The 27550-nt window shown below is 38.6% G+C and overlaps 1 protein-coding gene across 21 annotated transcripts in view; it reads left to right on the top strand.

The window, feature by feature from the left end:
- MPDZ (multiple PDZ domain crumbs cell polarity complex component) overlaps positions 1 to 3927 on the top strand; it is a 164342-nt gene extending 160415 nt beyond the window's left edge. For all 21 annotated transcript variants that reach the window (XM_045469453.1, XM_045469461.1, XM_045469450.1 and 18 more), the window contains 2 exons: positions 611 to 734; positions 2523 to 3927. In XM_045469453.1, the coding sequence (XP_045325409.1) occupies positions 611 to 734; positions 2523 to 2669 (271 nt within the window). In that variant the 3' untranslated portion in view covers positions 2670 to 3927. The remainder of the gene's footprint in view (positions 1 to 610; positions 735 to 2522) is intronic.
- The last annotated feature ends 23623 nt before the right edge of the window (positions 3928 to 27550 follow it).

Raw genomic sequence — 27550 nt, 5'->3', positions numbered from 1 at the left:
ATTCTGTGCCTTTCTCTCCTTCTGTCCCTCCCCTGCTTGCGCTCTGTCTCTGTCTCATAAACATCAAAGACAAAAATTAAATTAAAAAAAAAAAAAAAAACAAGAGAGGGGGGAGAGAGGAACATCTTAAAGTCTTTTAAATAATTTGATGCAGCCTCTACATTGTTAGAAATCGATTTTTTTCTCTGAGCTTGGGAATACTGATGTTTATGCCTTTTCCACGATAGTCTTCTGTACTTTAAGCCATCTCCCTTTAGATAAATGGGAAAAAGAATGCGCATGCATGCAGGGGGATCATGTCATGAACATGTTAGTATAAGGGAACTTTAGATGAGTAATAGAATTAGGGTGTGTTAAGTAGGAAAAGTCCTACTTAACACACCCTAATTCTATTACTCATCTAAAGTATCATCATTGGCAGATTATGTAAATTTAAAATACTGAGACCTGCATGCACTGACAGTTTAAGCATCCCCAAAATACCCGCAATATACTCGTTGTCAGTAGCACAGAGAATTTTCCTGGTTCTAGGTGGATGTCAGATAATCCATAACTTACAGATTTGATTTTGAAAATCAGAAAACCCTTTTTTTCCTTCCATTTGCTGTAGGCCTCCTCAGTGTAAATCTATTACACTAGACCGAGGACCAGATGGCTTAGGCTTCAGTATAGTAGGAGGATATGGCAGCCCTCATGGAGACTTACCCATTTATGTTAAAACAGTGTTTGCGAAGGTAAGCTTGCGAATGTCAACCTCCCCCTTCCCCCCTAAACATTCATTAATAGTGGTCAGCAGCTGGCTTATTAGTTTATGGCCTGAGGTAACGCCAAATGGTTAACAGTTGATCATTTTCTTTTGGAACTCCCTTCAGGAACAGGTCATTAAATATTTTTGTCCAATTTGAGGCTTAGTTATGTTTAAAGGAAAAGAGGCTCAAATTGAAATTCCATGGGAACTCTTGACAACATGCAATAAAAATATTAATGAACTTTAGTTAGACAGTAAGACCTGATTTTTTTGTCCTTTGAAAACAGGTCGCCTATGATTGAATGTCTTTTGAAAATGGGACATTTTAAATATGTATGCTGTAGAGGGCTGGCATTTATTTTTCTTTGCATTTTTTTTGGTTGTGAAATACTAAATAGACACAGGAAAGTACATAAAATAGCTACACAGATTCAATAATATCTAACCTGCTACTGTGGCTACACCTACAGTAAATCAGCTATTTGTAGCCCAGGGATTCGATTTCTTAAAAAAGTGTATATAGTTATATGTACAGTAAGTGTTCTGATTTAAGGATGTTGAGAATAAGTTTATCACGACGTTGGTGCTGTTTAAAATAATCCAAACCCACATAATTATTATTAATTTGATCTTGAGACATTTTCTTCAGGAGCTACAAAATTGGACATAATTTCCTACGGAGAAAATCTGGAATCTCAAGATTTTACAGTGCAAAGGAGCAATCTTTATGGGCAACCTATTGAACAGTTTGATGCTGCTTTAGGTTAGCGCTATAGTCCTTTAAAGTGCCTACATGTGGAGGTTTTATTCCATTATTTTGAAAAAGAATTATTATTTTTAACCAATTTAAAGCGCTGTATCTACAGCAACCTAGTTATAGGCTTAATTTACGAGATTTTTTTAAAAGCCATTGGTATGTCCAAAAATACAAACAGCATTTGTCAGTGAATAGAAGACTCATGCAGTCCTTTTCCTCAGCCTGGGAACAATTTATTTAAGGCATGCTAGTTAGAACATATTTTAAGAATGTCATCATTATGGATTCCTCATTAACTTTTCCATATTTTTAATCTTATATTTAATTGCATAATTGCCTACTGTAAGCATGCCTTAAGATGGGATTCTTTTTCAAACGGCAGTGTCTGTGTTTCATCTTAATCATTTAAGGCCCATAAGAAATGCGAAGACTGCACATACCCTCAGGAAGTAAAGAACCAGCAGCTTGGGCGGCCTATTCAAAGCCCCAGAAAGAATTACATTTAGAATTAGTAGGACTTGCATCCTGCTTAGTCCTTGTCAACATGCATACGGGCTTTCTGCTCCTGTAGACCTTTGGGCTCTGTGGCCTGATGCCCTTGTCCTGTAAAGCTGCTTTTGTTTGTATCTAATCCTTTGTCGTCTTCTGTAGGCCTTCTTGACAGGATGAAAAATCCTGGATTCTATGAAATCATTGCTGCCAGGCAGATTCCCAAATATTCGTTATTAATTTGATTTCCCACCAACTGCTGTGCTGAACAGCCAAAAACCATCCAACTAATCTGTTGACTGCTAAATTCTCTCTAAAATTGGAATCTCAGTGTTAAAACCATGCAGGAGCAAGACCTCCTTTGTGTATGTTCATCATTGCTTAATGGCTGTGGAGCGCCCATGGAGCTTCGAGAGCAATGTGTGTGTACATGCAGAGCAATTTACATTCTTGTTTAGATCTTTTTCTGTTGTGTAGCTGCGAGGCAGCATTTTTTGAGAAGCAAACAAGTCTGCTTTATAATTGCAGGGAGCAGCGTCAGAAGATGGGCGTCTCAAAAGGGGTGATCAGATCATTGCTGTCAATGGGCAGAGTCTGGAAGGGGTGACCCATGAAGAAGCGGTTGCCATCCTTAAGCGGACAAAAGGAACTGTCACCTTGATGGTTCTCTCCTGACTGTACTGCAGAGTTGAGCCAACTCAACCAACCCCTCGCTCACCTCCCACACCGTGGAGAGAATGGGTCTTGTGGACACCTTTCCCCATGCAGTCTTCAGCAGGCTCTTCAAAACTCTGGGTGGGGGAAGTACCATCTAAATTTGTTTTTCTCGTGTGGAAATGATTCTCTTACCACCTAGTGTCATTTTGCCTTTCTCCTTGGATCTTGTGAACGTACACTTAAAGAGAAGGACTGTGTGCATAGGTAAATCCAGCCTTTCTTTATAAAGATGTCTGACGACTTGTCATCACATGTGCAGAAAATGCGATACGCTGAACTGGTTAGTAGAGAAAAAAATAGTCTAAAGCTAACCTAAGAGAAATGGCTTTAATAAATTAGGGTAAGAATGAAAATATAAAATAAAGAAGAAATCTCAAGTGTCATAAAAAATGCCTCATTTTGTCAGTCCAACTCCTCTCCCCATTGCTAAATAAAAAAGGAAATTAAACAGTTTTTCCATTGAAAAATCTTTAAAAATACTCTCAGTAGTTACAATATTGAATATTTTAGAAAAATTGCATCTCCTCACCTTTAAAATACACATATACATTTTATCCTAAAATGGGTTTCTAAGATTGAGTAAATAGCAGTTAAATGAAGCAGTGTCCCTAAGTTTGTAAAGAAAATGTTTGATGCAAATCTTGATGTTCATTTTTATTTTTGACCTGTGATAAAATATTTTCATGTTTCTGTAAGTACAGTGGTGATGCCACCCGCCATTGACTGTAGTTTCTCTAGAACGCGGCCAAGCTGACCACGGAGGAACATAGACGTCTCTCAGAATCTTTAATGCTGGTTGTAACCGATGCAACACTAAAAATGTGTTAGCGCGCTGTGCAATTGGTTTTCAATTACTATTAATCTTAATGACAGAGAAAAAAGCAATGTGTTAGTAATTATTTTGGTTGTGTGCCATTAGTAAATTGATAGAAAAATTAAGGGGATTAACATAACTTCATTTCATTGCCTTATATTAACATCTTATAATACAATAGTTTAAGACTAAGGGAAACAGATGGAGCTGTTTATTGAGACAACTGGTGAGGAATTATCATGTGTTCATTCCCATTTTAGAGCGTGAAACTCCTACATTAGAATATATGAAGTCACTTTAAATATTATCTATATTTGTAACAGAAGTAGTGTACAGATATTTTATTACAGCACTTTTGTGTAAATGCAGAATTGGAGTGAATAAATAAGAAGTTTCATGGTGCACGAAGAAAGAAACAGGCGTAGTTTTTGTCTGTTCTTTTTACTGGGAAAAAGCTTCATTATATTGTTCAAGATTTACAATTTAAAATGGGTTTTTATCCTGTCTAACTGAACATATGGTGTCCATAGTTACAATCAGAGGAAGTTTGGACAACATCATTATGAAAAGCCCCATGTTTTTTACATCCAGAATTTTTACTAATACTGCAGATCCATAGACTCCTCCCGGAGTGGTGGAAGACAGACAGCATGGTGGAAAGAGACGTGTCCTGCCTCTGTATTTTTTCTGAGGTGCTGTATTAATGTGGTAATACTATAAATTGTTCTTGGGGGCAGTCACGAGCCAAAGTGAGTTCAGATGGAAAAAGTCCTAATGGAAGTTATTTATATTAATAGACATGAAAAGTCTGGTTGAACACTGAGGAAGGAATTGAGGAACGTCTGTTCTACTAGTTCTGTCCCCAATTAGCTAATGAACGTGTGCATTCTGTCTGACTCACCTTATCTGTAAAATGATGGGTTATCTCATCTCAAAGCGTGCATCTAGTGCTAGCATGTAAGAATTCCGTGGTTCTTACACAGAATGGACGAAGCCACACACACCACCAGCAATCCAGGAGGTATTCTTCTCCCACACTTCACGCTAGACTCTAGGGGAGCAACTTAACCAACCACATGAACATTTGAGTAAATATGTGGGGCACCCCAAGGAGAACAGTCCCTGGTATGTGTCTGTACTTGCCTGAGTTGTGTCTCCCCACAATTCGTGGTTACAAGGAGCCCCAGAACATGATCTCATTTGGAAATAGGGTCTTTGCAGATACAGCTAGTTGAGACCGTGCTGAATTACAGCGGGCCCTAAATCCTTACTGCCATAGAGAGACACACAGACATAGGGGAGGAAGGCCATGTAAAGATGTCCGGGACAAGAAACAAGCCAGAGACCACCTTGGGGGCTACCAGAAGCTGGAAGAGTCAAGGAAGGATGTATTCCTGAGGTCTTCAGAGGGAAGCGGTGCCCTATTGACACCTTGATTCCAGACTTCTGGCCTCCAGCAGGTCTGTGAAGGAATAAATTTCTGTTGTTCTAATCCACCCAGTTTGTGGTACTTTGCCGTGGAGGCCCTCGAGCACTAATAATGAGTGTCTTCGATGTTTTTACATTCATGGCTGCTCTCACTGGAACTGGGAACAGGAGGTGCACTGCACCTGTTGGTTGAGCACACACATGATTAAATCATAGGTCATGACTCATTTCACAGTATTAATATTAATTAATATTAATTAATATTACAGGCTAGATGCAAAAAAAGAAACAGTGGAGGGAGCTGGGTGGCTCAGTCGGTTGAGCTTCTTTACTTTGGCTCAGGTCATGATCTCGGGGTTCCATTCCCGAGTTTGAGACCCACGTCAGATTCACTGTTGTCAGTGTCAGCACTTGGGATCTTCTGTCCCCCTCTCTCTCTTCCCTCCACCCTCTCTCTCTCTGTCTGTCTCTCTCTCAAAAACAAAATACTAAAAAAAAAAAAAAAAGAAGAAGAAACAGTGGGTATGCCACTGTAGGGATATATAAACACTGAGGACAAACACCCCTCCTGAAACCTACTAATTAACAGAGTCAGCACATGAAAGAGGAGGGAGGGAGGAAGAGGGGAGAAGGAAGAGAAAGACTGAGGGGAATATAGATTCATCAGCACTGGAGAAAAGTGAAAAGGCTTAGGCTTCCTCTATTATTGTTTTCTGTAAATCTAAGAGCAAGAGTTCTCTGTAGTGAAGGAACAAAGTGAACAAAGAGTCTGAGGACTTGAACGTTATAGTGTTGATGTTACCTACACTCAAGATGGCAGATAGCCCATCGTAGGTGCAATATAATCGCTTGCGTGATTAAGTCACACGGGAGAACACCACACATTCCTGGTGTTCTTCGTGACACCCCCCCCCCAACAGGATGATGATGGCGGCGATAACAATAACTATAACCGGGACAAGAGTAATAACAACGATGTGTTTAATTTCGGCACCAACGGGTATGTAGCTGCGGGAGTAGCAATGTGGTGCGGCACGTCCGTGGGCTCCATACATCAGAACGGTGATCAAGTTGGAAGCATGAAAACCAACCTTACAAGCCACGAAAAGTAAGAGGACACGTTCTTGTTGTGTTTCTGGGAATCTTGGTAAAGCAGATTTTGATTGGTTTGGCGAGGCAACTGGAGCCCTTCCTTGCTGGAGGTGTGCTGTAGAGGTTGTCTTGGATCTGGCCAGGGAGCCTGTCGTCTGAGAATGGCATGGCATGTGTGATTTAGTGCCTTTGTTCTTATCTCAGGCCAGTGAATAGAGGAGTTGAAAGGACGCCTGCAGGGAGACAGGAGTAAATAGCCCTTTTTTTTTGGCCTAGGTGTGGGAATGTCAGAACTATCATCACCTGCTTTCAGCAGCCCCTGTGTGTTGTTTCATGTCAGTGACAGGTATTCTGGAATGCATTCGATTTGTGCAAAGACGGTCCTCAGTTTTGTCTACGGGGAACTAACGTTTAACGTTGCCCCTTTCTAAAGAGAGTTATTTGTAAGGCGGGATTGGCCTCCGTTACCTCAAGAGGAAAAAAAAAAATGATCAGCGGCAAGACATTTTCTAAATGAAAGTGCATGAAAACTAGGCAGAGCAAATGTTTTAAAAGTGACTTTTGTGTACTTGATATTGCTGTTGCTTTTCCCTTTCAAAATATAGGTAGGTAGTCCGCATTGTTCATTTTGGTGTCAATTAGAAAAAAAATTGTATTATTTGTCTCAGAATTGTGCTTAGCGGTGAAGTACTGAAAGTTCAATCATAGGCCCTTAAAAAGAATTCTGTCCAAAAGGAGGCATATCTGTGGGAATGATCTCAGAATTTTCTCACTAAAAGTGTTGCTAGAAGTTTCTACAAGTACCACCGTGGAAAGACTGCTTTAGGCAGCTTCTGGGGGGAGCTTCAACTTGTTCGTTTGACACTGGGCATTTTTTCAGAGGGTGTGTCCTTTGGGAATACTTTGTGATCCCTTCTCCTTCCCTCCCCCACCCTCCTCCTCTTTACTTGTGGACATAGTTTCAGGAACAAGCACACTTACCCTTGGAAAACATACTTTTTCTCTCATTTCTTTTCTTATTGATGGACTAGAAATCATGATATTTCTTTTTCACCTGAGTCTACCCTGAAATATTTGACATTCAAAGTTCCACTCCCCTGAACTTCATTACCCCAAAGGAACAAGATTGACCTTGCTTTGGAAAATTCAAAGAGATAACTGTATATAAAGCATCGACACTGTCCACGGGATAATCTCTCAAGAAATAGTGATAGTTGTACATGTGTGTTATATCCTGGTAGACACAGAGCAATATAAATTTAAAAGCTTTCTTAAATAGCCTTCAGGTTTCATTTTTGTGTAATCTTGTCTTTTTCTTCTAAAGTTGGGTGCAAATCAACTTACGCTGAAATTTCAGTTGTCATACAACCCATAATTTCCATATCCTCATATAACTCTCCTGTTAATTACTAAATATTCTTTTTTAAATATAGACCAATTTTTAACTTAAATGCATCTCAGCACTTTGTTTGTTTATTTATTTAGTTTTAGAGAGAGAGCCTGAGCGGGGGAGAGGGGCAGAGGGAGAGAGAGAGCCCCTGCTGAGCCCGACAAAGGGCTGAATCCCACAACCCTGAGATCATGACCTGAGCCAAAATCAACGTTTGGACGCTCAGTCGACTGAACCACCCAGGCGCCCCACGTCTCAGTACTTTAAACGGAAAACTATTATCATTTGCCATCAATATAAAGTAACTACAAGCAAAAACTACATTATTAAATTCTGTCAAGATACTCTTGCCTACCAAAGGTCGGAAGGCCTGCTCGCTTTGCTAGAAAGGGAGAATGGCAAATGTTGGAATGGTAATAATAATTCAGTGGAAACTCTTTTCTTAAAGGAACTGAAAGAAAATGTTTTTCATCATGTAATTCAGTATTTTCTAGAGCCTCATCAGCGCCACCTACCCCATAGGTGTCTTTGTCTATAGGCTCCTTTTTTAAAATGTGAAAGCAAGCCAGTCAATTCCTGTTCTTAAGAGTATTCTTGTTAATGAGGTTAAAATTTTCTTTATAAGGCTCTAACACTGGGGTTGGGTCATCACCTCCAGTGCTTTTATTTTGGCAATCCGAGTTTGAAATAAAGGGCAAATGACATCAATTAATGAAGTAAAACTAATGCTGTGGTAATATTAAATAAGGCTAATGCCTCTTGCACCTGGAGGGCTATGCAGATGGCAGGCATACCTAATGATGCACCCCGCTGCCTTTAAGTGCACTGATAAAAAAATCTCTCAACTGAGTATAAAATATGTTCCTTCACCGGCACCAGACAAGTTTGGAGTGAGGCAACGCAACCTGACATCTTTCTTTTTTAAGGAAAAAAGGCGATTCTGTAAGTGAAATGAAATAGTGAAATATTTACCTAATTTAAAAAATAAGTCCATGGGGCGCCTGGGTGGCGCAGTCGGTTAAGCGTCCGACTTCGGCCAGGTCACGATCTCGCGGTCCATGAGTTCGAGCCCCGCGTCAGGCTCTGGGCTGATGGCTCAGAGCCTGGAGCCTGTTTCCGATTCTGTGTCTCCCTCTCTCTCTGCCCCTCCCCCGTTCATGCTCTGTCTCTCTCTGTCCCAAAAATAAATAAACGTTGAAAAAAAAAAAATTAAAAAAAAAAAAAATAAGTCCTTCCTCACAGTCATGATCTTTTTCCTTTCTGTGAATATTAAAATATATGTCCCATAAGAAAGGATTGCTCTCAAACCAGCAAGGCGGTACTTAAGTTTACATTTTACTGGCTACACGTTAGTTAAAAAGATAAATTTACTAATTGAATATTTAATAGGTTTACTTGATCGGCCAGTCATCGCTCAGATATTAATAAACGTGCAACATTTTAAGAAGTAGCTAGCTACTCTTGAAAATATGTCAGTATTATGAAGTATATAGACAATATGTTTTGCTATGGGTATTTCAGAGACGTCACTGAACTTTTTAAATTTTTTTTTTTAATTTTTTTAACGTTTATTTATTTTTGAGACAGAGAGAGACAGGGCATGAACGGGGGAGGGGCAGAGAGAGAGGGAGACACAGAATCGGAAGCAGGCTCCAGGCTCCGAGCCATCAGACCAGAGCCAGACGCGGGGCCAGGGCTCGAACTCCCGGACTGCGAGATCATGACCTGAGTTGAAGTCGGACGCTTAACCGACTGAGCCACCCAGGCGCCCCTGAACTTTTTAAAACTTAACTGTGAGTTCTCTGCATTTAAGGAATGTGAATTTTCATGAGCTTTCTTTTGTGGCCGGTGGATACCTATGCAGTTAAAAGGACACCCAGCATCTTCTAGTTTTAGCTTCACAGTGGTTTTTTAAACGCCTTTATGAAATTTGTATATACATACCTATTATTTCCCTTACGATCAGATATGTATTTGTTACTCACATTCTGAAAATAAAAGGACAATCTACCCTTCTTCAGACGTTGTTTCCACCGAAACAGGAGATCTGGTGCCAGATATTCACTGTATGATAAAGGACCCTGGCCCACCTTTAAAAAAAAGTTGGGGGAAAGAACAGAAAAAGAGTGGAGGGTTTTGTAGGCCAAGGAGCATATAATTTCTTCATCTTTTAATCTCAGGATTAATAAATAAAGGAATTGTACATTTAAAATCTATATTTGTAATTTTTATTGGCATATGGATAACAAACGATGTGAATTATCTCCACCCCATTCATCTACATTTATTGCGAGGGACCTGGCTAGTCTTCCTTCTGTTCAGTAGTTGATGCTTTTTTTTAGTTTTTTCCTCTCTGTATGTTACAGGTATTTATGTAATGAAGTCGTCAAAATCTCAACACCCACTTTGACTGCCTCGCATGAATGTAAGTCATAGGTGATCAATATCTTCTGCTGAAGGCATTCTAGATTTCTCTGAAATAGAGTGTGAAGAGCATGAGCCTTCATCTCCTAACCCCTGGATTCATACCCTGGCTTGGCTGCCACAGGGCAAGTGGCTGACCTCTCTCTCTGAGCCTCTGCCTTCTTGACTGTAAAATGGGAATAATAGCATCTTCTTCAAAGTTCTGTTCCTATCAAACTTTGGAGACCTATGAAGGGTCTCCACCTGATGGCACTTGAAAAATGGTAAAGGCCATGAACTCAAGGGCTATGACGATGCACGTAGAATTCTGGGGGCCATATGGAGTATGCTGTCACTAGTATTGGTTTATATTTTGACTTTAAAAATAACCTTGTAAAGTGCCCCTTACTTTCTCACTCTAGTAATTTCCTTATAGTTTCTGCTAGAATAGGAAACAAAAGCAAAAACAATTCCAGGAGAAGTGAGAGCCGCAGAGTCTCGTTGGTTGGTGAAATGCATATGCCACTCCTTAATATTGTAAATAAGATGTATTTGGGATGGGAATTATTTAAACCCGGTGGGAGTTTCTATCATCAATCTAGCCACATCACTAGCATAATCCGTAAGTATCTAGTTTTAAAAATAAATGGGAAATTGTACAATATCCATCACTCACATAATCTATCTTCCTTAGTCCTCTGTGTTAAATTGGGATAGATTTTATGTTCATCCTCCTTTTCATGCACAATCCCGTCTCAGAAGGGAGAGAACAAAGAAGAAACTAGTTTGGTAGACTAAACAGTCTTCTAGAAGGAAGTTGGTAAGTCTGAATGTCTTCCAGGTATTCCTTTCTTTCATATTAAATCATATTTCTTAAGCGACTGATACTAAACTGGATGGGGAAATGTAAGGTGGAAGTTACATGTAGTACTAATGGTTATTTTTTTTTTTAATTTTTAATTTTTGAGTTTCTAAGGATTCAAGGAAAGGGGATTTACTTTTCTTTTTTTAATGTTTACTCATTTTTGAGAGAGAAACAGAACATGAGCAAGGAGGGGCAGAGAGAGAGGGAGACACAGAATCTGAAGCAGGCTCCACGCTCTAAGCTGTCAGCACAGAGCCCTCTGTGGGGCTTGAGCTCACGAAGGGTCATGACCTGAGCTGAAGTCAGATGCTTCACTGCTTAACCCCCTGAGCCACCCAGGCATCCTAGGGATTTACATTTAAACAGAACTTCTCCCAAGTGATGATCACATTTCACAATAAATAAGCTTCAAGGTCTGTGTAAGTTCATACCATTTAAGATTTAGGTGAGGATTGGGAAAGTAGAAACTTTTATTTTCTTTTTTTCTCTTCCCTTCTCTTCTCTTCTCTTCTCTTTTCTCTTCTCTTCTCTTCTTCTTTTCTTGTCTTGTCTTTTCTTTTCAAGAGAAAGAGAGAGAGTCAGGGAGCATGAACAGGGGAGGGACAGAGGGAGAGAGGGAGAATCCCAAGCAGGCTCCACACTCAGCATGGGACCCAACGCAGGGCTGGATCCCAAGAGCCAAGGATCGTGACCTGAGCTGAAATCATGAGTCAGCTGCTCAACCGACTGAGCCCCCCAGGTGCTCCAGAAAATAGAAGCTTCTATTTGGGGTACTGCACACTTTTCTTTGGGTGTGATGAAGGGTAGTGTTTTTCTGAACTGGAGAGCAGACCTATTTATAGACCTATTGAATAGGGTAAGCTTCTAAAACATTCTCAATCTCCATATGCTAATAAAATAGTTTATGAATCTTTATAAAAGAAACCATGTTTTTCGATTATCTAACTATTAGACTCTAGCGAAGGGTCAAGAATCACCCTTAAACATTTAAAGAATTGCGATCCCAGAGAATACAGTGTGTTTAACCACCTGGTAGATAGATGTGAGAAGTTGTGATGGCAGGGGCACCTAGGTGGCTCAGTTGGTTAAACAGTCAACTCTTGATTTTGGCTCAGTTCATTATCTCACCATTTGTGAGATGGAACCTGGCGTTAATCCCCACGTCCAGAAGCCCAGAGTCCAGTTAGTGCTAATAGCATGGAGCTTGCTTGGGATTCTCTCCCTTTGTTCTCCCCAACGTGTGCATGGGTTCATGTGCGTGCTCTGTCTCTGTCTCTCTGTCTCTCTGTCTCTCTGTCTCTCTGTCTCTCTCTCAAAATAAGCAAATCAACTTATAAATAAATGAAGTATGTAAGTAAGTAAAATGAAGTTGTGATAGCAAGTCCTAAAGTGTGCAAGTCTTTGGTGAACTTTCCTCTGTGACCGTGCATCATATTTTTTTGTTGCATATTTACCATGATGTTAGTACTAGAAAGAGAGCTTATCTATTTTTCACCTTCCACGTGAAAAACAAGAAAAAGATAATTAAAATTAACTTGACTTTCCATGTGGGGACTCTGAATACTGGAGAGAATAGAAATTTAGTTACTAAAGAATTTGAATGGGATTGTGGAAAATGTTCTAAAATTCAAAGGAGTAAAAAAATGGGATTGGATTCATTAATCTTTACTAGGGCCAGATAGTTTCTCTAAATGTATTCATGGGAATAATACCTTCTACCCAGGTTCTTGAAAGTAAAGAAACTTTTTTAAAGTTTAAAAGCATAGCTCATTGTTGCATATTAGCTAAACCACACATTTATAACTATTTTGATTAAAAGTTATCACATTAACCAACACTGTCTATATATGCTGTCATTTTCCTGTTATATAGCCCTAGAAATGAAACATCCTTACTGATGCAGTGCTTTATTAATGAATCACATATATCCCATTTTTTCCAGTGTATGAGGTGGTATATAATTCTTATTTTGCAATATGTATATGTTTGTGTATATATATTTATATGTATACACACACACACATATATATACATACACATATGTACATATACATGCATATACACACATATATACATATATATACATATATATGTAACATATATATAATTTAAAAAATATATATTTTATATATAAAAACATGTTATATATATTATATAGTAACATATACATATATAATTTTTAAAAATACATATATAAATATACATATATATACATATACATATATACATATATATGCATATACATATATACATATATATGTAAAATATATATGTAATTTAAAAATATATATTTTATATATAAAAACATATGTTATATATATTATATAGTGACATATAAAATTTAAAAATACATATATACATATATATCACATATATATGTAACATATATATATATATAATTATAAAAATATATTCACAATAGATCCATTGAAGAACAAACCCACATCCATTCCCAAGTATGCTATTTCCATTGTTTTTATCTTCGCTGTGTCTTGGATACACGTTTTATTGGAAATGATTGTACTTTGTTGCTTTATTTTATCTACATTATGGGCTTTATTACTATACTGAACGTAATATTAGCTCAGGAGTTTTGCTTAACAGTGGTAAGAGGGCTGAGGGAGAAAAAGAAGAAGGATGGGAGGAAGAAGGAAAAAGGTATTTTATTTTATTTTATTTTATTTTATTTTATTTATTTTTTAAAGGGAAAAAGTTAGCTTAGAGGAAAGGGGAAGATCATTGGCTCCAAGCCTATTCTGATAAAATATCTACCATTATATATGAAGGTTAAATAGAGGCTTCCTCAGAGCCCATGGAAAACAAAAGGGCGAGGTCAATTCTAATTTGAATTTGAGGACAAAGAGAACTTATAAAACCTCACATATTGCATAATTACCAAGGGCTTCATAAGTGTTTAGTGACTAAAGATAAATGGATGGTAAAATCATTTTGGGGCAGACTAAGATAGATCAAGAAAAAACAAACCAAGAATTACGCCAATGGGGGGAATTGCTGGCTTGTATCTTCTCTTTCCCTTCTTTTTAAACATCTTATTTAACTTTGGGAAAATGAGACTAAGAGAACGATGGTAAGTCATGGCTATTTTTCACTCTGAGGAAATAGAAAAATTGCTCACAGTCAAAGGCACGAAGGGCAGATTGTCATTGTTGCTTATTTCTGCAGACATTGCCAAAACTTAAGTCCAATGGATGCTTTCCAGGGGGAACGGATGGTATCCAGGTAGATGCTGGCAGTATGGTTTAAACCTTTTTGGAATTTGAATTCTTCTTAATTGGAGTTGTTCACCAAGATAGTCTTTATCATAAAAAAGAAAATACGTGTATCTCATTGAATCAAACCCACTTTATACAGCATATCAAAATGAGTGCCCTATCTTCTGGACAAACAATAAATCTTTATAAAAGTTAGCACCTGGGCCTTCTCAATCTCCTTAACTTTTATCTTAGGAAATAGTAATGATAATCAGAATAGTCCATTCCAATGGTGCTTGGTACCACGCAAGGAAGATATTATTTCCTCTGCCCTTCAGCCTGTGAACCATCCAAAGTCCTCTGAGAAGCATCATGACAGATGGGCTGAGAGAAGAAATGAAGTAAAGCCAAAAATCTAGATATTTCAGATGAAATTAGTTTTCTGGATTAAATCACTCAGTAAGTGTCCCAGTCTCCCAGATAGTTCTCTTAGGATAGATTTGGCTAGAGGTATAATCAAAATAAAGTACTAACAAAAAACTGAACACACAGGGTTATGGATTAGATATTTGATAAATAAGCTGAGTGTTGATAACCAGAATAGTCTTTGGGCCAGGAGGTATTTTCTTACCTATATTCTGCATGAAGTGTCTAGACAGTGAATGTTTACTAGAAGTAGATGATTGGGAGAGGCTCGGTGACTGCAAAGACATCCTCTGTGGGATCTTGCCCAGCCTTGCCTTCTCCCCACACCAAGCAACTCTCCCTCTAGTGAAGGATATTCGTGCATTCTTCACACCACAATGCAGCACGTCCCTTGCAGCACTGACATGCTTCCCGTCCACATGATTATCATTGCTTTTGTTTAGGACTGTAGGAAGAATGATTCTTTGCCTCTCTCAGAGAAACAAGTAGGTGCCAAGTTCCTGGAAACGAAAGGGCCGTGGTCTTTAGTTTGGATCAGTACAAGTGGAAAAGGGCGATGCTGGCAAGCCTTTCCTTAAGAAGGATCACAGCATGAAGTATCCTAGTTAAGACGAGTGGACTGAGAGATCATTGCGTAACACTAGGCTGAGAGGGAAAGGACAATCTGATTCTAACAGTCAAGGGAAGCCTTCACTTCCAATCCATTGTTTTGCCACAAAGCCTGAAGCCCACAGCTCACTCCTATGATTTCATTAACATTTCATCCAGAAGAGGTACTTGCAACCCCTTCTTGACAAATATAAAGCAAACAGAATCCACGAGAGTTAAGAGAGTTGAATAGTTTCATGAAGTCTTATTTTCCCCTAGTTTTCCATCATTAAACATGACATCCCTGAAGACTATGCCTTTTCTACCCATAGCTTATTTATCAACTTTCCACCCTCTTTGGCTTTCTTGTGGGCCCCCTCCAGATTTCCAAATACAAATTTTATGGTAGATTTGAACTCTATGGTGGATTTTCATAAAGGCATGATCAATAGGTAAACCCCCATTTATATGTAGTACAAATATAAATGGGTCATAGTCCAAGAAGCGCCACAGTCTGGCAACCGAATAATAAAACTAAAAGGAGTCTAAATATTTATTTCCTTTATGAAATCTTAAATGTTATGCTCATTAAATCTTCTTCAAATTCTTTGTTGGCCTGTATCTTCTCTTAATCTTCTACTCGCAAAGAAATGATTAAAACTGATATCGCCTCCCCTGTTCATTCTCTGATACTTTCCTCTCCCTATGTGCTGCCCCATTTCTTTCTTCCACCTTCAAACCGGAATGACCACTTGTGCCTGCCAGGCATGGCAAGTTGACCTGGGACTGCTGGACAACCCAGAAGTTCCATGTACTCCTTGATTGTCACGGAGGGTAGCACAGAGTAACCCCTAGGAAATACATTGAATCTCTAACTCTGACAACTTTTCTCGGTAAAAATCATCCCATTACCTGGTTTCAGCACGTAAATAAGTGATAGTGAGCAAAAATAAAAAGCTTGGGGGATTGTATAGGGAAGGCAAACCAGGATATGTGAGTTATGTGGAAAACAGTGCACAGGCATGTGGGGGGATTATATTTGGAAATGTAAATAAGTGTGTCTTCTATGTATTTCTTATCTTTTCCCCCTTGCCCCCCTTTCCACTCGTCCTCTCTCTCTCTTTCTTTCTCTCCTAATCAAAAAGCCATTTTCCCCTGCCCCAGACCACACTGAACTATAAGCAGAGTCTCAGAGTGGTTGATGGCAGAAATGTTAAAGCAAAATGTCTGGGTGCCTAACACATAATTTTTCACTCCACAGAGCTCCATCAGAATGAGGCTTGTGAGGGGGAAAGAATAAAGGCATGAGAGGCCTGAAGTGAGGAGGTGGGGAAGAATCCTCAGCATAAGGACCAGGAGGCTGGGGGTGGAGACTAAGTGACCCATTGTCCTTGAGTGATGATCCCTGGTCGCCAGCTCACATGCGGGTGGCCAACAGTGCACCCACTGTATCCCTCCTCCCCACCCCATCACCTGTGGACAACGCACCATGTGACAGAACCAGTCTTGGTAAGTCCCCCAACTGAAAGAGGAGGCACTGGATGGCTTGGGTGAGTTTGGTGACATGGAAGGAAAAAAAAAAAAAAAAAAAACAACAATTCTTCCTGCCTTTCATTAAGGACATGGGCGTATTTCATTACCAGGTAGGAAATTCTCTAAGGGGTAGGGCAACAAGGCTTATGGCACTTCTGTTTCCTACAATGCAAATTTCTGAGTCCCTATGCACAAAGGCTATCTCCAGCTTCCAACTGGTTGCTGTTTCACCATTTTAGCTGGGGATAGTTGGGGATGAAGAAGGTACTGGCTGAAGATAGGCCTTAGGGCGTATTTTACCACTGCTCTAGCCAATGGTTAGACTCCCCCCCCCCCCCACCCCGTACCCAGACTGGCTTGTTAAGGGAAAAACCTTCCTTCCTTGAACTGCAAAGATAATTCAGTAGTGCCCTCCTCCCCTGGGCCCTGGTAGAGGTCTCTCTCCAGTTTCAAATATGGCCTGCCCTGCATTTGTCATTGTCATCTGCCCATGCTTTGAATGAGATAGAGATACACCTCCAGCTTACCTTAGTGTCTGTCCTTTCTTGCTCTCTCCTTATCTGGGTTGGGAGCGCAGGTTGCCCTAATGCCACATGTTTGTCCGCTGACCCAAACCTGCCCTTTGCACTTGCAGGGTTCGCCCATCGTTCTGAATGGATGGGTCCTCCTGCCGTGTGTCCGGCCACTCCTCTCTGCTGCTTTATAAGATGGGTTCCCTCACCTCCAAATATTTAACTCACAAAGTGGATCAGCACGTTTGCAGTTTTTAACCAAATAAATACATAAACAAACACTACTAATGCTGTATTCTGTTAATAGTTGAAATCAATTGCCTAGAAAAGCTAGTGTTGGGGATGTGTCAGAAGCTAATGTTTGAAGAAAAGTAGGCTTCACTGAGGAGTAAAACACTTTTGCAGAGATTTTGCAGAAAACCTCTTGCCGTGCAAGAGCTCTAGAAGTGAAGAAAGTGCTGGCTCTTTCTGAGTCCTGATGTCGACTTTCAAATGCGTGGCTTCTGTTGTCTTTGATCTACATGTATCACAGTGCTTGGACCAGTTGTTCAAAACTACCACTTGCTGCCCACATGCGTCTCAGGCTTTCCACTGGTTAGAAAAACAAGTCTGTGCTTTGCTCAGTATTTGAGGCATCTACAACCTGGCCCCAAGTTTCCCATCTAACTCCCGAGTTTCATTCTGATGGAGAATGGCCTATTGTTCTCTTTATAATTTTCCAAACGAGATTGACATAGGCTGGCCTTTACGTTCCTATTTATACTTGGCTTTGTTCTGGAATGACCTTATCCTCAAACATGCCCCCGGGTTATTCATTCTTTAAGTTCTAGCTCAAAAAAAAATTTTTTTTTTTTTTATTTTTCACAAAGTTTTCTATTTAATGGGCTAATATACATTACAGTGCTTCTCATGAACGGTGTACTTAGAATATAATGAACGCTCAGAAAATAGGAACTATTATTAATCAGAATTCGTCTTTCTTCTTGTGCCTATAAAATTGTATCTCTGGCACAGTATTTTTCAAATGTGATATATTCACAAACCATCCACGGTCCAAAGGTAAATGGCTGAAACATTGGTAAAACACGGTTAAAGTGATCTGTTTTGCGTCTGATTTATCAGAATGTCAAATATAGCAATATATTGTAAATCGCCACTGACTGTGGAATACCATTTTCCAAACCCACTTGGCCAAAAATATCTAGTGAGGCTCAAGTTCTAAGGAATACCTTTTCGGGTGCACACCTCTCCCACACTAGCCTTTGATTTGACAGAGTAATTCAGCTGTATATTCTCTTCCCCAACAGATTTTGAGCTTTGGGGCAGAGGATTGGGTCTCCTTCAGTTTTTTAACCCACAGAGTGAAACAGGACATAATACATTCTTTTTTTCTTCCTGAGAGAGAAAGATTTTTTTTTTTTTTTTTTCCTAAAGGAACTGGATAGGGGTTGTGCTTTTATTTTCGAGGAATTAACTGAGTTGTGAGTGGTGAAAAGGAAACCCTCTGTGCATGGTCTAACCTGCAGCAAACATGGAACTGGAGAGGGAAACATTGGGTTAGCTGTTGGCATAACCATTAAGTTGCAGCAAAATAATTTAGTTGATATTGGAGGATTAGGTGTAGAATACAAGCCAGTCCTTTAATGGTAAAATATGTTTGCAAGTTGGCTGTTCTTATTTGGTAAGTTCCTGTGCTTGGGTATATTTTCATACTCCAATTATCTACCATCTCTCTATCTTGTCGAATTTGGCCCAAACATGGATCATATTCTATGGGCCCGGCACGGTGTTATTAATATGACTAAACAACATGCCTGGAAATTTCTGATTTTCAATAAGATTAAAGATTTTAAATTGGGAAAGAATGCAGTTCAACGCAATAATGTTATACACGAGTAGTCTTCAAAATTACCAGTAATCTGTGGTAAAACTGGGACTAAAAGTCCCAACTTTTCTGACAGTCAGTGGCTCTCTTAATTTACCGCACATATATGAAAATGATGTTTTTAAAAGGGTTCATTTAAATAATTTCTAATAATAGTATCGTACCATATTAGCTTAATTCAAGGAAAATGAGCCCGATGCATCTTGGCTTATCTTGTTCATTTGAAGTTGGGATAAAGAAGACGAATAAGTAATAGCTGATTGTTATCATTAACATATTGAACCGTCCTCCCCAAAGTTCAGACATTAAGCCACTGGAATTCATAGCCATCAATATATAGAAATTTCCAGCAGGAAGTTACTTGAAAGATCTTTTCAATTCAAGTCGTTCTTTGACAGATGAGGAAGCTACATATGACTAACTTGCTCAAAAAGTATTAAATAAAGATCATGGTTTCCTAAACGGTATCTGTGATTTGGAGTTCATTTAACTTTTATCTGCCCTACCCACGGTAATATAAGGCAAATGCCCCTATCAGTTTCTTATCATGCCAACAACTAAGCCTTGGGACAGTTACACAAAAGCAAAACTAAGCTAAATGATACTTAGATTACTATTGTGGTTATTATTGGCACAGATTCCCTACATAACCTTGATTAAATGTCTAGGTTTGTATAATAGGGATTAAAATATCAGAATATAAAATAGAGCCATTTTGTGGTAATTTAATATGTTGTGCAGTTGAAAAAGCATCTGTACATCGTATCAGTTGGATTATATGTGATTACAAAGTACACTCAGTACATGGAAACACATTAGAAATTGATCAATATAGGTTAGCAATGAGCACTATTAAGATGTTTTAGTGTAAGTTTCTAAAAAGTGCAAGTCCTATTTGAAGGGAAAATTTAGGAATAAGGGAATTAAGGATTAGCCTACGGTTTTCAGAGACACAATAAATAAATGTAAAAGATGAAATAAACTTGCGCCCACATTAAAATCTATGGCTTACCCCAGGAGCATCACCATTTAGGTTTCAGTATGCGGGTTCAGGTGTGCGCATGCAGTACAACAGTGACACCACCGGGCCAGATTTATCTTCATCCCTGAGCTCCAGAGTGTAAAAAGAAAGCTAGATGTTTAGGACAAGTGGAGACACTTGAGGAAAATGTGCCTACATTTCTGAAACTGCGCTATTGGGTTGGGTGGGGTTGGGTGGGGGGGGGGGGGAAGCACTTTCCTGTGACACTTTTATGGTGCTGACTCTGTGCTTGGTATGCTTCCTTCGTGACCTGAAAAAATAAGAGACCAGATGATAACTATGACTGATGCAGTAAAATATGGCCGCTCCGGAGACTTCAGGAAACGTTAATTGGTTAAAGACCTTCCCATTTAGTTTAAATTCTCAAAGGAAAAAAAAAAAGCTGCTAGAGAATAAAGGAAATCCATGAAACGGTTTAATATTTGCTGGAGTCCAAGCCCACTAGAGGGCAGTAGAGTCCATGCTCTTTGGGTTGTCTCCATTACCCTCCCCACCCCTGAATTCCCGCCCCCAACCCCTTCTCCATCCCCAGCCCAGCCTTCTCCTTCTGAGTAGCTAAATGGATTCCTCAGGAAAGGTTTTTGTTTTGTTTTGTTTTTCTCATTTCTAAATACAGGAACATTGTATTTCCTCAGATTCATACCTAAGACACAAGGCAGAGTAGAATGTGATAGATACCCCTTTCCGAATTTGAGAGTTTGATTATATTCTATTAGCTCCTTTTGAAGTAAATGCTTAGGGCAAAAAGAAGACTATATTTAGGCTTTTCTGTGTTATTGAAAAATTACTAAGCACTAGGTCAATTAATTGTTCAGTCCTTTTTTTTTTTTAAGTTTATTTCTTTATCTTGAGAGAGAGAGAGAGAGAGAGAGTGAGAGAGCAAGTGGGAAGGGGCAGAGAGAGGGAGAGACAGAATCCTAAGCAGGCTCTGCACCATCAACTCATCAATGCAGAACCCGATGTGGTGCTTGAACTCATGAACCCTGAGATCGTGACCCGAGCTGAAATCAAAAGTTGGACACTTAACCGACTGAGTCACCCAGGCGCCCCCAATTGTTCAGTCAGTTCTTAAGAAAATCTTCCATTCCTGAAAATTTACCTTAGGGTCAGAAAATATAGGTGATAACGCCAAGCTCTTTGTAATCTGAATAAGAAATTCTATATGAAGAGCATTACAACAATAGCCTCATGAAATACTTGATACTTAGAAGCCTGGCTTTTCACTGATGCTATTGTCGCATGCCATGGCTAGAATTTAAAAGAGAAAAGTGGCTTTTTAAAATCATCGTTTTCCATTGTCTTTCTCTTTCTCTCCTAACAAAAGGAAGATTTTCACTTCTGCTAAAAAGAAAGATTTGGTTGCAATTTTTCTTTGACTTATTTTAGACAGATTTCATAAGTGTGTATTTTGTATTTTACCCAATAAAGATTATGTTGTCATATGTCACTGATAAAAATCCAATCATTTTTCTAGGTTCTGCTTTCAGCTCTATCAGTGATTGTCACTGTAGTCTTCAGCATTTTGTACATAAACTTTTCTCTGAAGGATAAAAAAAATACGTAGCTAGTATCTTTGGCCTTGGAACACTTAGAAGTAAATTCTTCTACAAACATACTTACAGAAATGGTAATTTTACCATTTGAGAAATGGAATGCCATGGAGAAACATTTTGAAAAAATATGGAATTTCCTTAGAAAACTGTAGACATGGTTAGACTTTTACTTATACTTAAAAAAATTTTTTTTAACATTTATTTATTATTGAGAGACAGAGAGAGACAGAGCATGAGCATGGGAGGCGCAGAGAGAGGAGGAGACCCAGAATCCGAAGCAGGCTCCAAGCTGTCAGCACAGAGCCAGACGTTGGGCTCGAACTCACAGACCGTGAGATCATGACCTGAGCCGAAGTCGGACGCTCAACCGACTGAGCCACCCAGGCTCCCTGACTTATACTTTTGAATAACTCTTTATTCCCAAGAGCAGGGCTGGGCATAGAGCACATGGTCCGTGTGTCCAACAGAAATTAGCACATTAAGTATATCTGAATTCTAAACATTATGCTGGACACTCTTATTCTTCCTTATAGGAGCTAAAGTCTCTAGATTAATAAATGTTTGACATTGACAACTCTACGCCAAATTAATTTTAACACCTGTAATTGCTAATGTTAAAGTTTCCACTCTGCACACAAACGTGCTCTCTGCCACGTATGTTTCTCCAACTAAAGAGAAGTGAATTATTTTAGCGGAGAAGCTTTAAACAGACGGTGAGATTATTGCAAACTATAGTGTCTCAAAGACAGTGCTGTCAGTTACTGGCTTTGGTGATGAGTCTGCTCCAAAATTCCTGTATGTTATAACCAAAAACGATTGTTTTTATAATTCCATAGTGCTGTGTTCTGCCCCTTCTGCCTAAATTCACTTTGGAGATTTGCAACGGATTTGATTCTGGATGTGACCTAGGGCTTGACAAATAACTTCCTGGAAAGGCTTTGCAAGGAGAGCTGTTGAGACGAAAATCCCCCTGGCTCAGTCTAACTATCTCCTTGGTGTATAAGTCTGTTATTACTCATGCACTGTTGTTTTACGTTGGTCCTTCTTAGGAAACTCCAAGGACGTGATCGCAAGGAGACAGTGTGCTCGTATCAAAGCAATCTACTGATAATTTTAAAGGGGACTCCCTGGGAGATAGCCACAGTGGATTCGGACATTTCTGTCTTTAAAAAAATACAAGTTAACCTCCAATATATTACCTTTATCTCCTCAGAACAGATTAGACCTTGGAGCAGAGCATTGGTATTTCAGGTATGAAGACCTGCATTTGTGCAATGACTTTTCTGGAATTGGAAGCCTGTCAGGACTGTTTATCTCATGAATATCGCCCAAATTGAATGAGATATTTCATCTGGCAACTTTTCCCGAGGCGGGTTTTTTTTTTTTTTTTTTTTTTTTTTTTTTATAGGGGAGAGAGGTCTGTGAAAGAATCCTTTTCCTCCCTATGGATAAGATGATGGCTCAAATGAGATGCTTGAAAACATTCAGCTGGAAGGGATAACCTCAGCCCAATGTGGAATCCAGTTCAATGAGCATTCCAGTTTGTCCAACTTTGCAGAGCTTCTGTCGGTTGACTCTGGGGGCCAGCCTGCCCTGGAGAGTAACAGTCGATTAATCCTCTTCTAGTGGGGCACAGTGTAATAATTCGACCTCCTCCGTTATCTGCTGCATTAGTTCTTGGTGGCCTCCAATGCGTTAGCTTTTTGCCCAAAACTCCGGTTTCCTATTCAACCATTATATACTCGGGGCTTAAGATGACTCAGTTCACTCAGATATGTTATAAAATGGAACGCTAAAAACACTCATGTGATGAGGGCGATGATCTCCATTTTACATATGAGGAAAATTAAAGATCAGGTAGTTGAATAATTGGTCTGAGGTCACACAGGTTAAAAAGAGGCAGAATAGGAATCAAAGCCACATCTTTTGACTTCATTTCCACTCTTGTTTTTGCCAGAAGTGTAGCCGTAGCTACATTCCTGGAGGCAAAAAAATGGTATGAACCGGACTAAAACAGGATTTGAAAGCACAAGCCAGGTTCAAGGGTCATCGTTACTAAATGGGAACAGTTGCATAAACCCCCAACAAGCCTTCTTGCACCCACAGACACTATCCTGCCCTCAACCACCTCATTACAGCTCGGAATGCAACTGTTCCGCTCAAGTCTTTAAACAGGAAGGTTGCGCCACGATTCATGCCTAATAAGTGCCAGTGATTCTGCCGCTATTTTATAGAGCAGCAAAACAAGTTTCAGCAACCCAGATCTTTATCGGCTTCGGCTGAAAAGCCCAGTTACATTTTAATCTCAGTTATATAAATGATTGTTTTGAAAGCAAGCTGGCACATCTCTAGAAGGATTTTTTTTTCTCCCTTCAATGCCCATTAATTCTTTTTTTTTGAAGTAAAGAACAAATTGAGGTACAGTGAGCATAGAGAATGATGTAGATCTCACCATTGAACGGATGCCCTGGTCAAGATGTTTTGTGGAATTAGACAAACTAGAGCTAAAATCTCTGTTAACAAGCATATTTATATTCAGTAAAATGTACCAGGTTTAACTGTCGATCTGAATGAATTCTGATAAATCTGCATGCCAATCACTTCCAGTATCCCCCCAAATTTGATTGTGTCCGTTTTCAGTCAAGTGTCCTTCCCCCACAGTGAGTACATCCCATCACAGGCAACCACTGACCTGTTCTCTGTCACTACAGATTAGTTTTTCTTTAATTTTTTAACGTTTATTCATTTTTGAGAGAAACAGAGAAGCAGAGAGAGAGGGAGACACACAGAGTCCGAAGCAGGCTCTAGGCTCTGAGCTGTCAGCATAGAACCCATCGCTGGGCTCGAACCCATGAACTGTGAGATCATGACCTGAGCTGAAGTCGAACGCTTAAAGGACTGAGCCACCCAGGTGCCCCTAGTTTTTCTTTATTAGAATTTCATATGTGGGCATCTGGGCGGCTCAATCAGTTAAGCGTCGACTCTTGAGTTTGGCTCAGGTCATGACAGCACAGAGCCTGCTTGGGATTCTCTCCCTCTCTCTCTGCCCCTCCCTTGCTCATGCTCTCTCTCTTTCTCTCTCAAAATGAATAAAATAAATGAAAAAAATGAAGAAATCAAAGAATTTCATATGGATGAAATCATATATATTATGTATTCTCTTTGTATTGGCTTCTACTGCTCAGCTTGTTTTTGAGATCGTCTATATGGTATGTATCAGGACTACGTTTCTCAGTGGTATTTCACTGCTGGGGTAGCTACAGTCTATTTATTTGTACCACTGTGGTTGACATTTAAGTTTTCAGCTATGATAAATGAAGACGCTACGATGATTCATGAAAAAGCTTTTGTGTTGATATAACATTTGTATTTCTTCAATAAAACCTACGAGTAGAATTGCTGGGTCAAGAGAAAAGTGTGTGTGTGTGTGTGTGTGTAAAATTTTATAGGGAACTTCTAAGCTGTACCACTTTATGTTCCCACAGCCAAGTATGAGACGTTTAGTTTCTTGATATCCTTGCCAATACTTGGTATGGTTAGGCATTTTAATTGTGGTCATTCCAATAGGCATGTAGCAGTTTTACACTGCAGTCTTAATTTGCATTTCCCTCATGAATAATGATGTTGGGTAACTTTCCATGTGCTTATTAACTCTATAGATCTTCTCGGGTGAAGTATTCATATCTGTCTTGCACATTCAAACATTATGGCTTGTTTTTCTTTAAAAATTATTTTTAATGTTTATTTATTTTTGAGAGAGAGAGACACAGTGCAAGCAGGGGAGGGGCAGAGAGAGAGGGAGAGACACAGAATCCGAAGCAGGCTCCAGGCTCTGAACTCTCAGCACAGAGCCCCACACAGGGCTTGAACTCACGAACCGCGAGATCATGACCTGAGCCAAAGTCGGACACTTAACTGACTGAGCCACCCAGGCGCCCCTGTTTTTCTTATATTGAGTTTTGAGAGTTCTGTATATATATTTGATGCAAGTCCTTTGTTTTATATATATATATGTATATATATATACGTACATATATATACACATACGTATATATACATACATATATACATACATATATATACATATATATACATATACATATACACATGTATATACATACATATATATATATATACGTACATACATATATATACGTATACATATATGTATATATATACGTACATATATATACATATATACATATATATGTACGTATGTATATATATATTTGATGCAAATATATATATTTGATGCAAGTCCTTTGTTTTATATATATGTGTATATGTACGTACGTATATATACACACATATATATATGTATATATGTATACATATACACATATATTTTTTCATCTTTGTCTAGTTTTCTCTTCATTCTCTCACCACTATCTTTCAGAGAGCAAGAAGTTTGATTTCAATAAAGCCCAATTATTAATTTGTTCTTGTATACATCATGCATCTCAAAAACTTTGTCTAACTCAAAGTCACAATGATTTTCTCATATCTTTTTTCATAAATGTATAATAGTTTTAAGTTTGACATTTAGTTCTGTGATCCATTTTGATTTAATTTTCATATGTGACGTGAGGTATGTATCCAAGTTCATTTTTCACGTGTGGATGTTCAGTTGTTGTAGCACCATTGGTGGAAAGGACTGTCCTTTCTCCCCTGAATTATCTTTGCACCATTGGGGAAGATCAGCTGTTCATTTATGTGCCAGTCTATTTCTGTTCGATTATTTCACTATTTTTACATACATACAAAAGTATTCACTATTCTAGCTTTAAAAGAATAATTGAAATCTAGTAGTATTAATCCTCCACCTTTGTTTTTAATTTTCAAAGTGCTTTTGGCTATTCTGAGCACTTTTCATTTCCATAGCAGTTTTAGAATCAAATTTTCAATTTCTACAAATAAGCCTTTGATGATTTTGAATGGATTATTATGAATATATAAATCAACTTGAGGTGAAGAGACACTTTAACAACATTGAGTCTTTTGACTCATGAGCAAAGCCTGTTTCTTCTTCTTCCTTTTTTTTAAGTTTATTTATTTTTGAGAGGAGTAGGGGGAGAGTGTGAACAGGGGAGGAGCAGAAAAAGAGGGAGACACACAAAGGCTTTGTCAGCACAAAGCCTGATGCAGGGCTCCAACTCACAAGCCATGAGATCATGACATGAGCCGAAGTTGGACACTCAACCGACTGAGCCCCCCCGGGGCACTCCTATTTCTTCTTTATTTAAATATCTAAGACACCTTTTGTAGTTTCTGGAGTTCAAGTCTTTCACATCTTTTGTGAGGTTTATCTCTCCTCAGTGTTTTATATTTTTGATGCTATTTTAATGGGTATTGTTTTCTAAATTTCAATTTCTGGTTCTTTTCGGCTACTATATAGCCATGCAATTTTATATATTGATCTTGTAGCATTCAAACTTACTAAATCTCTTACTATTTCTAGTAGCTTCTTTGCAGATTTCATTTCATTTTCTATATAAGCAATCATATCATGTGTGAATAAAAACAGTTTTATTTTTACCTTTCTAGTATGGATAATTTTAATTTGTTTTTCATGTCTTATTGCATTAGCTATAAGGTCCAGTGCAATATTGAATAGAAGTGGCGAGAGTTCACTCATTTCCTTGTCCTGTTTAATTTCTTTTTTTTTTTTTTTTTTTTTTTTTGCTATTTGGCATGATATAGCTGTAGGTTTTTTTTGTCTATTCCCTTTATCAGGTTTAGGATGTTTTAATGGTGGGAGTTTTAATCAGTATCTTGGATTTTGTTCAGTGATTCTTCTGTGTCTTTTGAGTTGAAAATTTTTAAGTATATTAATATGTTGAAGTACCTTAATTTATTTATTTTCAAATGTTCAACCAACCTTGAATTCCTGTGATGAATCTAACTTTGATTATAATGTATTATGTTTTTATATATTGTTCAATTAAACTTGCTATATTTTGTTTAGAAATTTTACAAGTATGTTCATGGGTAATATCAGTCTATGGTTTTCTTGTATGTCTTTGTATTTTGTCATCAGAATAACATGGTCTTCATCAACTAAATTGAGGAATATTCTTTTTAATTTTTTGGAAGAGT

This window comes from Leopardus geoffroyi, chromosome D4 (genome assembly GCF_018350155.1).
Source record: "Leopardus geoffroyi isolate Oge1 chromosome D4, O.geoffroyi_Oge1_pat1.0, whole genome shotgun sequence".
Classification (NCBI taxonomy): Eukaryota; Metazoa; Chordata; class Mammalia; order Carnivora; family Felidae; genus Leopardus; species Leopardus geoffroyi.
Note: the sequence above shows the minus strand (reverse complement) of the source record. Positions and strands in the feature narration are given on the sequence as shown.